The sequence below is a fragment of the Neomonachus schauinslandi genome, chromosome 3 (assembly GCF_002201575.2).
Source record: "Neomonachus schauinslandi chromosome 3, ASM220157v2, whole genome shotgun sequence".
Lineage (NCBI taxonomy): Eukaryota > Metazoa > Chordata > Mammalia > Carnivora > Phocidae > Neomonachus > Neomonachus schauinslandi.
Genome location: NC_058405.1, coordinates 122803881 through 122818908, shown reverse-complemented (window position 1 = coordinate 122818908; position 15028 = coordinate 122803881). Strand labels below are relative to the sequence as shown.

Genomic DNA, 15028 nt, shown 5'->3' with positions numbered 1-15028 from the left:
GGGTATTTTATGCTTCAATCTTTCTTCTTTAAGCCAAATCAACTGATTTCATAATTGTATTTTTCTCCCAAAAGGCATATCCTTCAGCTCTTTAATAATTCTGGTTTCTCTCTACAGGATTCTTGCCATGTTCTTTCATGTTCTTGTGTATGATGGAGTTCAAAATTGAACATAGCCTTCTGAGAAGAACCTGAGCAGTCTATAATTAGTTTTTTCTCTCTCCACAGGGTTCGCATGCTTGTCTAGAAATACACCTTTAAAAGATAATCTCCCAGGACATACGCCCAGCCACAAAGAAGCCTGTCCAAGGTCAGAGAGTTTAGAGAGTAACAAAGCGAATATTTGATTCTTACCTGTTTGCAGTTTTTACAAATCCCCAAACACTCTCCTGAATACATTGGGAAAAATATATAATCAACCTCATGAATTTAGCCATAGATTGTATCTATTTTAAATCGGTCACTCTTCCTTTTAACAACTAAATAACTGCTATGTGCCAAGTGGTAAGCTAGAGGCTGGGACAGAGAGAAGAGCCCTTGGTCCTGATCCAGAGGAACGCCAAATCCTAGGCACCACCATGTCTGTTTCCATTGTTGTTGTTGTGAAATTATCTAATCTGGCTCTAATTTCATTTTCATACATTATATTTATTTCCAATGTCACTTTTTAATTAAGAATTCTATACTCATGGAAAAAATATATTTTATCCAGTTTGAAAAACAAGGGAGCACAGTGTTTTGCTTTCCCTAGACTGCCTTCTATTTTAATTGTAAAATGATTTTTACTTTTCAGAGTTCCTTTCAATTTTCTGCAAAGGATTTAACAATGGAATACAAAAATCTCAGGTATCTTCCTTTAGCTCATTTTAAAACCCTCCTTACAGGGTACCTGGGTGGCTCAGTCATTAAGTGTCTGCCTTTGGTTCAGGTCATGATCCCAGGGTCTTGGGTTCAAGCCCCATATTGGGCTGCCTGCTCAGTGGGAAGCTTGCTTCTCCCTCTCCCTCTCCCCCTGCTTGTGTTCCTTCTCTTGCTGTCTCTCTTTCTCTGTCAAATAAATAAATAAAATCTTTTAAAAAAAAACCCTCCTTACATATAACTTATATGTTTTTGTTTGATTTATCACCTTTACTGTTGCTATTAAATTAAAATTTAGGAACAACTTTAGATTATATTTCCATTGCTCTTTGGACATTTTATTGATCAATATTTCACTAAAGATATTAACTTTCTCTAGGATGCAGAGAGACTAAGAGAACTCACACAAAAATTTCTACTGAATGAATTTCCCCACCTTCTTGGTGATTGTACACCTGCCTTCCTTATAAGGAGAACAAGGAAGTAAATCATGTTGAAGTTGCTTTTAAACACAGCTTTCCTTCTTTACCTGTCCAGGTAGCCTGTTTTCATTTCAGTCTTAATGAAAACTTTTAAATTTACATCTCAAGTTTCTTTCTAAAGCAGTGTAAGTAGTATTTAACATTTTACACCTCCAGAAAGAAAGACTTTAACGATGTTCAGCTTTGGTCTTATAATGTTGAAGGTAATTCATTTTTTAATCTGTCTGCACAGAGAGAACTGAAACGAATGGGGATTGAACTGCTTTGCCTGTTCTTTCTGTTTCTAGGAAGGAATGATCACGTACAAGGTAAGACCTAAGCTCTCCGATATATTGCTTTCTTGGTATGCTTGACAAACCTGTCATTTGGTTCAGAAACTAGATCTGAAGTCATTTTTTATTTGATCTGTTCGATCGCTTGTTGGCCATTGAACGAACGCTTTAACAAATTACAGGCAGAGGCAGGGCTGTTCCCACAGCAAATGCTCTCGGCTTCAGGTAAATAAATACAAAGGTTGCATGGGCATCTTAATGAGGAGAATTAAACAGCTTTATTACATAATAGGGCTCCTTAATACCTTAGTGACAACCATCTTGGTAACTTTTCTAGCTGTTCTATTGACAAGGTCTTACACTTAAGAGAAATAATCTCGAGAAAGAAGAACTTACTTTAAAAATAAAAAAAATCATTCGTTTAAGAGAGACACATTTTTTTTTGTTTTCTTGAATTAAATTTTTAAGTCTTCATTTTTTTAAATTTTATTTTATTATGTTGCAAATAATTTTTAAAAATTAAAGTGGGTGATAGTGAATGAGGATAATAAACATAATGAATGGTCCTAAGCTTGTGAATGTTGAGATAGTTTTATATTTTAAGAAAAGAAAGAAGGATGATCACTTTTAGCTAAAAAGACACACATATTCTCCATGTGACAGATGTAAAACGTGAACTTTTTAGCGAGTTGCAAACTTTTTAAGATCTGATCTCTGAAGCCTAACATCAACTTTGATGTTGCTTCATTCAAGTATTTTAAGAACTAGACTTCTTTCTCGTAAATGAAAATGACTGCGAGTGTGCTGAATCCCTGTGTCTTGCTGGGTTTAAACACAGGTGACTGTGCCATGGGAGGGGCAGAGACCTGTGAAGACTGCTTACTCATTGGACCCCAATGTGCCTGGTGTTCTCAGGAGGTAAACAACCTCAGCATGTTGGTAAAAAAACTGCAATTACGGGTTATGTGGCTTCCATCGATGATCGTTCTGATAGCGTCCTCCTTTCTGTGGGGAATAGGAGTGAGACAAATCAGAAAAGGAAAATATAAGCATCAGTAGGCCACCGTGTCATTCACGTGATTACTTCCAAAAACAACTTGCGGAGGTAGCGAATGTCAAAATCATTGTGAAAAATATCTAACTCGGGTTCCTTTATTTAACCTGATTCCTCCTCTTATTTTAAAGGCATTTCTCACTGGTTACGTGTCAAATGCCGAGGCTCTGAGTAATCAGAGATCACAGAGATGATATTTTCTAAAGTTAAATATACATTTGACTTCAATATCATAATTGTATTCCATCTGGGAACCAGGATCCATTGAGAACCACGGTTAGGTTCTAAGAGAAGTTTGGGGGAAAATTTTGCTGCTCAGACAGTATCCAGTTCTTTTAAAAATTAAGCTTTCATGAGCTTGGTGACTGTACCACACCGATGACAAAGCCCGAAACAGACATTCCTTATCTGATCAAACTGAAAAGTGCGTGAAAGTTATATAAGGGGTGGTGGCACAGATCACAAGGAATCCCAAGTCACTGCCTTCTGTGACCCTGAAGAACAGTCTGTAAATGACTCCTGGTAAGGAAGAGCTGCCTTAACTCTTTCTGGATTTAAAACAGTTCTCTACTGAATCTCATAAAGAGTATCTGAGCACAAATGAAAGCATACAAATGCCAAGGTCAGCAAGAACTGAGTAGCAGGCTCAAAGGGGAACGAGCCTGGGTGCCTGGCTCAGGAGGAGGTGAGAACTGTTAAGACTGAAATTCCAAGCTGACTGTATGCTGTGGAGGAAGGCCTCACAGACCCAGAGCACACACCTAGCCAACTCCCCCATTACTGCCTTGAACGGATGGGCTGTACATCAAAGTGCAAAGGAATTATGCTTTTTTTTGAGCTCACATATCAAAAGCAGTTTGAGAATATACCAAGAGGGAAAAACCTACATATTTTTTTTATGTTGACTCCCTGAAGAAGACAGTATTAGTTTCATGCCAGAGACATAAAACAACAAATCAGTCTAACTATATGCCTACCTGTAGAATTTGTATTTAAATGCATTTTTTAAGCATTCATTTAAGAGAGCTTCTTAAGTTACTACTAATAGCTTTACTTGTGGATGATACTTGTTAGCCAAATCACTGTCAATTTTTTTTAAAGATTTTGTTTATTTATTTGAGAGAGAGAGAGAGAGAGAGAGAGAGCACACACACACTAGTGGGGGGGGAGGGGCAGAGGGAGAGGGAGAAACAGACTCTCCACTGAGTGCGGAGCCTGCCGCAGGGCTCAATCCCAGGACCCCAGGATCATGACCTGAGCCCAAGGCAGACACTTAATCAACTGAGCCACCCAGACGCCCCACAAATCACCATCAATTTTTTTTTTTTAAGATTTTATTTATTTGCAAGAGAGAATGAGAGACAGAGAGCATGAGAGGGAGGAGGGTCAGAGGGAGAAGCAGACTCCCTGCCGAGCAGGGAGCCCGATGCGGGACTCGATCTAGGGACTCCAGGATCATGACCTGAGCCGAAGGCAGTCGCCCAACCAACTGAGCCACCCAGGCGCCCCTCACCATCAATTTTTAAGGCCATATTATTCTAAATGCACTCTAACAGTAGAAGTAGTTGAGGCAACTGAAGCAAAAAGTACATTAGAGCAGATTGAAAAAAAAGGTTCTACAGTTACCACCACCTCTCGTGCGTTGGCCAACACTGTAGTTACAGGTGGTAGCAGCCACACTGTGCTGAGAGGCATCCTGAGGCCTTGTCAAGCCACTGCTTGCTTTGGATGTATCAGGGGGAGTTACAGTGTTCGCTATGCTTAGTCTAGGGCCTCAAATAGGCACAGCTCTGACTGACAGATAATCAGTTATATTGTAAAAAATCAATTTCAAGGGAGCCTGGATGGCATAATCTGTCAAATATCTGACTTTTGATTTTGACTCAGGCCATGATCTCATGGTTATGGGATCGAGCCCCATGTTGGACTTCATGCTCAGCGGGGAGTCTGCTTGAGATTCTCTCTCTTCCCCTCTCCTTCTGCCCCTTCCCCTGCTCATGCTCTCTCTCTCTCTCTCAAATAAATAAATGACTCTTTAAAAAATCAATTTCAGAAGAAATATAACTTTTCTAGTTGGTGAAATAACTAGAGTGGCTTAGAATTCTAAGAGATGAGGAAAAACAATATGAGCATTGGTTTGCGTCTTTTCAAGCATGACAGTCAATGAGCCTCAAGCTTGACTTTGCTTAGAGCTACAGCAGCTCTAGAATAGCCTTGGCTATTAGGTAAGACAGGTCAATGTTGCAAGGTTATAATGGCCACATCTCTGCCTGGAAACATTCATCTCACTGTTCCATGTTACCAGGTGGATCAGAAGGGAACTGGGAAACTCCTGAGTCCTACACAGAAAAGCAGTCTTTTATAATCATATTCTCTTTTGCTTCCCTTCTGCACCTCCAAATCTTGGAGAAAAGTTCTAAAAGACCTTGAACTGGAACACTTTCAGACACTGAATTTAAAGTCCCCAGAGCATGACTTTAGTGAAGTAAGGCTGCAATAGAAGGGTAATGATGCATCCACAAATTAAACCACAACAGAGAGCTAGATAGGGAGATGTCACAATATTTTGCCCTTTCAGACCCCACAGGAAATCTCTCTTTGCCACCAGATTTGGTACTAGACACACTGAGAGCTAAGACAGTCCAGGAGCCTACAGGTCAACCCAAACAGATAAATTCATGGGATGATATTAACTCTAGAACCCAACTGTTTCAAGGATCTGGTCATGGCACAGAAGAAGCCTCAAAGAAGTGAATATTAAGAACAAAATAGCAACACCAACAAATAAAAGACTGTTAGGTGAATTCAACTGGATATAATTAAAAGGAGAATCCAATTTTACTTGGAATTTTACAGGCAGAATTCTCTGGTTATTCCGCTAAAACTTAATTTTAGACCTACAATTAACATCAGGCACATGGGAATATGATATACTGAGAATGGCAAGATGCCTAACTAGCAAAACAAGCAAAAAAAAATTTTTTTTGTCTGATAAACAAATGGAGATTTGTCTTCTTTTTCTCTTTGTCTTTTTTTCTCTTTTTTTAGAATTTTACCCATCCATCTGGAGTTGGAGAAAGGTGTGATACCCCAGCAAATCTTTTAGCTAAAGGATGTCAACTAACTTTCATCGAAAACCCTGTCTCCCAAGTAGAAATACATACAAATAAGCCTCTCAGTGTAGGCAGACAGAAAAATAGTTCTGACATTGTTCAGATTGCACCTCAAAAGTTGACTCTTAAATTGAGACCAGGTATGTTATGATTTACATGAGCATTGGCTCATGTAAATAAATCTAATGCCACATATGGTAATACCATTATTAAGCTAATATATCTTGTACCATATTACATATCATTGATTATTATGACTCAGATTTCCCATTCTTAAGGAAATAGAGAATCGCTGGCCTAACACTTTTCTTCATTCACATGGGTCACTTGCACTCCAAATGAGTTACTAAAATAAGCTTATCTAATAGTAAGCATTTGAATTACTCAAATGTTGTTAAGGCTTACCTCACATTTCTTTAAGCATTGTAATGTAGCTTTAAACTCCTCTTTATTTTCTTCTCTTTTGCTAAAACCACATACAAAAAATTCAGCTTATCTTCCATCTAAATGGATGCTAGTTCTCCCAAGGAGATATAAAATATCCTAACTTTTACCTCCTTCAGTAGCTCTAAACTCGCTGTTGAAAGATTTTCATGGGCTCATTCACTTGTAAACTTTACCGGATAGTTTATGAAATCCTAAGTATCTTCAGTAAGTTCTCCCTGAAATGAAATAGCCAGGTGGCCCCGTAATTGGCCACTCATGAAGGAGTCTTGATGTATTTTTATGGATTTGCTTTTCTCATGGGGGTTTTTGCAGGCAGTGAACAGACTCTGCAAGTGCAAGTCCGCCAGACGGAGGACTACCCGGTGGACTTGTATTACCTCATGGACCTCTCGGCCTCCATGGATGATGACCTCAACACAATCAAAGAGCTGGGCTCCCTGCTTTCCAAGGAGATGTCTAAATTAACCAGCAACTTTAGACTGGGCTTCGGCTCTTTTGTGGAAAAACCTGTCTCCCCTTTTGTGAAAACAACCCCAGAAGAAATCGCCAACCCTTGCAGGTAAGTAAATGATTCTCTGGCATCTTGGAACACTGATTTTCGGTAGAGAAAGCCCCACTCTGAGCTGCACTTGGCAGGAGCTTGCTAACTCCTTGGCATTTCACTCCTGCCAGGTTGGAGCTCAGCAGCTCTCTCAGTTGCCTGGGCCCCTTGGAACCAAGATGACCTCATCTCAATACCTGGTTCTAGTCTCGGGTTCTTGCAGCATCCTCACATCTGTCTTCCTGTGTAGCATCTTTTTCAGGATGTGGCAAATTTGGCTTTGTGCTTGGCAGACTAGGAAAGCGCGTCTTTCACTGTAGGTTCCGATGGCCTGTGTCCATCCACAGCCCCTCAGAGACCTTCTAGGCCCAATGACCACCACTTTCTGAGGCTAATGGACAGTAACTCACACTTTCTCAGAGTATCTTTCTCCACTACAATGACTTCTGCCAAAATAACAATTCGTGCAGCTCCCTCTGACATACTTTGGGAAATGGGGATTTCTCTTATTGCTTGGAGAAGGACTTTGCAGCCTTCACTTCTATCTAATTCAGTAGGAAATTAAGCATTATGGACCCCATTATAATCTGTTATTATCAGCTATTAAAACCATTTATTATCCAGGTGATGGTCAAGGGCAAGTTGCTTTGTGATGGCTTCCCTGTACAGTCAATGACATGTTCAGAATCAAGTTATTCACTATCCTTCTATTAAAAAAGCTACTATTGGGTGCCTGGGTGGCTCAGTTGGTTAAGCGACTGCCTTTGGCTCAGGTCATGATCCTGGAGTCCCTGGATCGAGTCCCTCATCGGGCTCCCTGCTCGGCGGGGAGTCTGCTTCTCCCTCTGACCCTCCCCTCTCTCATGTGCTCTCTCTCTCTCATTCTCTCTGTCTCAAATAAATAAATAAAATCTTTAAAAAAAATAAAAATAAAAATAAAAAGAGCTACTATTTGCTCTGTGCCAAACTCTGTGCTGAGGGTTTCACATACATGACCTCATTCAATCTTTATAATAACAACAGTTCAAAGCAGGTTTTATCATAGCTATACTCAGAGGAAGTAACAGAGGCTCTGCGGTATTAGTAATTCTCCCAAGGCTGCACGACTAATCAGTGATCTGTACCAAATCTGAGTTGGTCCCAAACCAAGCCCCTTACTACTATGAATCTAGCATATATGCAATGACTTTCCAAAAGTATATTGACTTTTAATGCTTGTATACAAGCATCAATCTCTAAAAGACAAACACCTTTATAATATCATTTAAAAACATTTCAATGTGGTTCCCAACTAGAATCTGACACAGTCAAAATAATTTGACCTTGAAAGGAATTCATTACTGATTGTAACTGTTAGGAACTGTGTTTGGTTGCAAGCATCAGAGATAGTGACTTAAAAAGGGGGAGTTTTTTTCTTTTTCACATGAAGGGAGTCTAGAGAAAGGCAATTCAGGGCTGGTATGGCAGCTCCACTCATCAGGGATCTGGGCCTTTTCTGCTTTCTGCTCTGCCATATTGGTTCTTGGATTTTATCTTCAAGGCCCAAGGAGTTTTCTGGGATGCTACTCATGACTTTTTCATTCCAGGCAGGAAAGAAAGAGGAAAAGAGGGGCGGATCAATAAAGGGCACTATCTTTCTCCCCACCTTTTATTTCGAGGTATAATTGACATGTACCAAGATGCACACATCAGAAATGCTCAGTTTGATGAGTTTTGACAGTGGAATATACCAACGTAATTGCCACCTAAAATGTGATGTAGAACATTTCCAAAGCTTCCTTGTGCCATATTATAGTCAGTTCTACTACCCCAGAGGTAACCGCTTTCTGATTTCCATAATTTAGATTGGTTTTTGCCTATTCTTGGATTTCATATAAATGAAATAACATAGTATATACCTTTTATTTCTGGCTTCTTTTGTTCAACATAATGTTTCTGAGATTCATCCATAATTTTGTGTTTATCGGCAGTTTGTTCCCTTTTGTTTTAAGTAGTAGTCCACTGTATGTATTTATTATTCTTCATTTATTCATTCTTTTATTGATGGACATTTGGGCTGTTTCCCATTTTTTGGCTATCATGAAAAATGTTGCTATGATCAATCACTTGCCTATAAATCTTTGTGTGTATGTATGTTTTTGTTTCTCTTGGATAGATACCTAGAATTGGAATTACTAAATTGTATAATAAGTATCATTTTAATTTTTAAAGGAACAATCAAATTGTTTTCCAAAGTAGATGTGCCATTTTACATCTCCATCAGCTATGTGTGAGGGTTCCAATCATTCCAAATCCTTGATAATACCTAGTATTGTCAGTCTTTCTAATTTTAGCCACTCTGATAATAGTGTATCTTATTGTAGCTTTAATTTGCATTTCCCTAGTAACAAAAGGTGTTGAGCATTTTTCATGTGTTTTTCTCCCATTCTCATATCTTATTTTGTGAAGTATCTTTTCAAATTTTTTGCCCATTCTTAAAAATTAGATGTTCTTCTTAATATTGTGTTATATGAGTTCCTTGTATATCCTGGATAAAAGTTCTCTGTCAAATATGTGCTTTATAAATATTTCTTTCCAGTTTGTGGGTTGTGTTTTTATTTTTCTAGTAATGCCTTTGGTCAAACAAAAGTTTCTAATTTTGTTGGAGTCTGATTTGTCAATTTTTAATATTATGGTTAGTGTATTTTTTGTCCTAAAAAATCTTTGCCTAACCAAATATCCCAAATGTTCTTCCTATTTTTCTTCTAGAAACTTTATGGTTCAAGCTCTTGCATTTAGGTCTATGATCTCAAATTAATTTTTATATTTGGAATGAGGAAAAGGCTTAGATTTGTCTTTTGTCTCCATGCAAATATCTGATTGCTCCAGCACTGTTTGTTAAGCAAGATTTTTCTTTCCCCATTGAATTATCTTTATGCTTTTGTTAACAAGTAATTGAGAGCATATGTATGAGTGTAATTCTGGACACTTCATTCTGTTCCACCTGATCCGTTGAATACACCCATGTAACCACCAATGCCTTACCATCTTTCTTACTGCAACTTTATAAAAATTCTTGAAATCAGGAGTGTAAAACCTCCAACTTTGTTCCTCTTTTGTTTTGCTATTCTAGATCCTTTGCATTTCCACAGAAATTTTAGAATCAGATTGTTGATTTCTTCAAAAAAATATGCTGAGATTTTGATTAGAATTACATCAAAATCATAGATCAATTGAGGGATAATGGACATCTTAAAAACACTGAATGTTCCAGTCATTGCATATGACATATATTTCCATTCATTTAGATCTTGTCTTCTTTCTCTCAGTAATGGTTTGTCATTTTCAGGGTAGATACCCTACACGTCCTTTGTTTGATTTATTCCTAGGCTTTTTTAAAAGGTGTTTTCTACTTGTTTGTTGAAAACATACAGAAATGCAATTGATTTTGCATACTCACATTTTATCCTGCAAACTTGATAAATTTTCTCATTAGTTCTAGTTTGATTTTTTGTAAATTCCTTAGAATTTTGTGTACTTGATCATGTCATTTATGAATAACAACTTCTTCCTCTTCCAATATGTATACCTCTTTGTTCTTTTTCTTGCCTCGTTGCACTGGTTAGGGTCATTTTAAATAGAAGTGGAGAGAGATGTCATTTATGTTGCTTGTGATTTGGGGAAGAAATCTTCAACATTTCACCATTGATTATGTTGTTAGCTAGTGGGTTTTTTGATTCCTTTTATCAGATCAAGGAAGTTCCCTTCTATTCCTTGTTGGGTACAATTTTTTTAAATCATAAATGGACGTTGAATTTTATTTCCTTGATTTAAGGAGTTTTACCAGAAATTTCCCCCACCTCCTTATGCTTGCATCTCATTGGCAGTACTTTGTTACGTGGCCACTGCTAGCTGCAAAGGAAGCATATTGTTACCGCAAATAAAGCCAGGATTCTGTTAGTAAGGAAGAAAAAAAAGAATGGATCTTTCTAGCCGTTCAAACAACACTGAACAAACAGATTTCTAGAGAACAGATTTATGCTGTATATTAAATCTTTTAAAAAGTAAGGTATGATTACTATCATCAATTGTTTGATTCACTTGTAAAGTGAAATAAACTTGGTTCTAACAGCCTCTTAACTGTTTAATATAAAAGTGTTTCTAATGCTCTGGTGTTTTTTGTTTTTTTAAATCAGAGAATGTTGTACCTGTTTAAAATCTGTATTATTTAGATCTTTGGTATGTTAGGTGTCTTCCTCCTGCAATAAGCTTTGGTAGAGAGTCCAGCAGTGTAGTTTCATTTAGGATTACAAAGTGTTACCTCTGTCTCAGAGGGCTTGTTTAAAAATCATTCTTTCTGCCACAGGCCAGATAAAATGTAGTAATATGAAGTACGGTAATGACAATGGGAAACAATGAGGAAGAAATGTGGCCAGAGAAAACAATTAAAATTAACAAACAGATGGCTCAGCTAAGTGGGCAGCCCATCATCTAAGAATAAGACCCTGTATTTAATCAGGTTCCTAGAAAAAAGAAAGAAGTTTGGCTTTTCATAGCTCTGACAGCATTTCATTCATGCATTCTTTTATTCATTCATCCATTCAACAAAAGTTTACTGTGCTCCAACTGTGTACCAAGCATTGTGCTAGTCATGGGGATATCTGGAAGAAAAAGATTTGCACCCAGTCCTCAAAAAGCTGAAATTCTTTGGGGAGCAGGCATGCAGTATAGCATGGTGATTTAAGAGGATGGGCTTTGCAGTCAGCTCTGGATTTGGTTCTGATTCATCTACTCACTTATAACATCGCCTTAGGTGAACAGTTTCACCCTCAAAGCTTTAGTTTGGAATAACCATACCGATCACACAGAGTGGTCATAAGGATCCAGTGAGGTAATGAAGCATTTGGTACTGGGCTTGACCGTGAAGCGCTCCATTGTTGGTACTTACTCCCAACACCAACAGAGTGAAGTTAGGGGGAGACCAGAGTATTGTACAAGGTGTGGTGAATGGGGTCCCAAAGGAGGAGCACACATTTGATCTTTTGAAAGGTCAATATTTTCCCATTTTCTAAAGGTGTTTCTTTTATTCTTATTGGCAAAATTCACCATTAGTTAAAATTATAAGTAATGAGCTCTTTCCTGCAACATTATATTTTTTCCTTGCCCATCACATCCTTAATTCTTCCACTTTCTCTGTCCAGATACTACCTCCCAGACATATACACACGAAGAACTCAAATACCAAACATAAAAGTCAATCCTTTGATCAATCCAAACCTTATAATTATGGAATAAAATGTTCTTTAGTAGGAAGGCAATGAGAGGTAAAAGGAAAGAATGTGGAGTTTTTGAGACGTGGGTTTAAATCATAACCTTAGACAAAAAACTTATTCTGAGTTTGGTCTCTTCACTTATAAATGGGGATAATAATATTCACATCCTAGGGTAATTGTGAAAATTGAGTGAGCTCAGAATATAACAAACAGGTATTAATTTTCTTCCTCTCATCAACTCTTGGTATCTCTAGTTATTTTAAGCTAGAGTCCTCAGACTTTTAGATGTCAGGACTTTCTTACACTTTTAAAAATTAAGACCCCAAAGAGCTTTAGCTTATGTGGATTATATTTTCAATATTCAGCATATTAGAAAATAAAACAGAAAATTTTAAAATAATTATTTATTGATTCATTTAATAATTACAATAAGAAACACAATGCACATTACTATAAAAGCACATCTTTATTAAAAATAATTATATTTTTCATAACAAAACAAAAATTAGCAAGAAGAGTGGCACTGTTTTACATTGTTAAAATCTCTTAAAATATTTGGTTTAATAGAAGACAACTGGATTCTCATATCTTCTTCTACATTTAGTCTGTTGCAATATTTTGTTTTAGTTGAACTCCATGAAGAAAGTCAAACCTCACATAGATATATAGTTGGAAAAGAGAAAAGCATTTGATATCTTTTTACAATGTCTGTGGACATTCTTCTTTGATACTACATTCAAACTAGACAAGAGGTAAAAGTTAGTTTCAAGGGGAATCTGAAACAGTATCAATGAACTTTTCATAAAACCATTGGTCTGTCTTGCACTTTTTTTTTAAAAGATTTTATTTATTTGTTTATTTGAGAAAGAGCTCATGAATGAGGGGGAGGGGCAGAAGGGAAGGGAGAAGCAGAGAATCCCAAGCAGACTCTGCTGAGCAAGGAGCCTGGTGCAAGGACAGATCCCAAGATCCATGAGATCAGATATGAGCCAAAAATCCAAGAGTCAGAAGCTTAACTGACCGAATAACCCAGGTGCCCCTGTCTTGCACTTTGAATGGCTCTTTTACTTATGTATGTGATTTTGTAATATAATGCTTCGGCCATTTGGAAAATATTGTTTCAGTGAATTGTATAGATCTTCCAAGTTTCATGACACAGTATAAAAAAGTTGCATTTGTTAATATCACCATAAATCTCATCAGATAAATCTTAAAGTACTGAGACGCTATTAATCTCATAGATAGCAGATTAATGTTTTCCAAAACTTTAATTTTCTAGTTACCTCTAATTTTATCATTGGCAACAAATACTGAGGGTTGTTTTCCTTGAACTGACAGGCTTTTTTCATATTTAAGAACATGTCTGCTAAGTACCCAAGTTGGAATAATAGTTTGGTCGTCAAACGTTCTTTCGGGTAAAAACGTTTATAAAAAAAGGGCCAGTTCAGCTCAAACAATTGCAAATATTTTTTTCCCACTCTAAACATTGTACTTTGGTGTGTGCAGAAATGCTAGATGCATATTTCCCATGTAGTTACACAGAAATATTTTTTAAATTATTTATTTATTTATTTATTTATTTATTTATTTTTAAGTAAGCTCCATGCCCAAGATGGAGCTCGAACTCATGATCCTGAGATCAAGAGTCACATGCTCTACCAACCGAGCCAGCCAGGTGCCCCAGAAATATATATTTTTTAAAAAACATGTATTCAAGGGTGTAGACTTAATAAAATTAATAACTTTTACTGCTTTATCAAGGATAATCAAGTGAAACTAGCAATTTTATTATGATGATAAATACTTGCCAGGAAAATTCCTAAGGACCACTAGCCGGTTGCAAGCCACGGCTTTGATTCCTGCAAAGGCACCAGCAGTTTTACTTGCCACTGTGTTGCAACATCAGTGCAAATGTCAACACAGTGAAAAAGACAAATAACATCTTTTATTATTATTAGAAAATAGTTTGACCTGAAGGCCTCTCTGAAAATGTCTCAGGGACCTTTGTGGGTCTGTGCACCGCACTTTTAAAACATGCTTTTTGGAGTAGCTTTCTTTCTTTATCTTCCTTGGATGTAGAATCACTAAGAAATTTTATTTCACCATGTAAGAATGCTGAAGTGGCTTACATTTTTAAAGAAGATTTCCTTAGGCTGTTATCTAAGACACAGTAACAAGAATATAGTTCCTCTATTTTCATACTTGTAGATAGGTTGTAATGTGCATTTAAAAGTATTTAGTAGCGGGGCGCCTGGGTGGCTCAGTCGTTAAGCATCTGCCTTTGGCTCAGTCATGATCCCAGGGTCCTGGGATCGAGCCCCTCGTTGGGCTCCCTGCTTGGCGGGAAACCTGCTTCTCCCTCTCCCGCTCCCCCTGCTTGTGTTCCTTCTCTCTCTGTGTCTCTCTCTGTCAAATAAATAAATAAAATCTTTAAAAAATATATTTAATAACACAAAGGTCAAATTTTCTTCCCCTGTCAAACACTGTGAGAGATTTCTTTTTTAACATCATTTCATATGTGCTATGTTTTGTTTCATGTTTTGTTTGTTTTTTAATATGACACCAACAGTGAGGGACTCACTGTAGAGAAAGCAGAACTATGAAATGCTTAGATTTCTTATATGTACACAAACATAAATATATATGAGTGTACAGAATAGTTTCTTATTGCAAAGGTAATACAAGGCCATGTGAGAATGCAGACAAAAAGAGGAAAAAGGAAATTATTTTTAATCCCACTCAAAAAGATGGTGTTAGCCATTTGGTTTGTATCATTGTAATCTTAATTTATGTATATTTATTTAAAATTCTAACAAAAATATAAATAGTATTTTTGTATATTGTGTTTCATAATTATTCTGCATTTTAAATGCAAATCTATTATTATCTAGGGACTCAAAATCAAATTATTTGGTGATGAGTACCTACTTCCTTCAACTGCTATGCTAAAAAAGTAATAGCCAAATATGAACCTCTGTTAGAGGAAGGACTTTGACCAAAACCAGGAGAG

The 15028-nt window shown here is 37.1% G+C and overlaps 1 protein-coding gene across 3 annotated transcripts in view; it reads left to right on the top strand.

Moving 5' to 3' along the window:
- The first annotated feature begins 1347 nt into the window (after positions 1–1347).
- Positions 1348–15028, top strand: part of ITGB6 (integrin subunit beta 6) — a 74136-nt gene continuing 60455 nt past the window's right edge. Inside the window, exons 1-5 of one of the 3 annotated variants that reach the window (XM_021702732.1) lie at positions 1348–1464; positions 1572–1647; positions 2450–2529; positions 5714–5918; positions 6538–6784. In XM_021702732.1, coding sequence (XP_021558407.1) covers positions 1587–1647; positions 2450–2529; positions 5714–5918; positions 6538–6784 — 593 coding nt within the window. In that variant the 5' untranslated portion in view covers positions 1348–1464; positions 1572–1586. Of the gene's footprint in view, positions 1465–1571; positions 1648–2449; positions 2530–5713; positions 5919–6537; positions 6785–15028 lie in introns of those variants that run through there. The other 2 variants (XM_044913309.1, XM_044913310.1) reach the window with 2 other exon arrangements.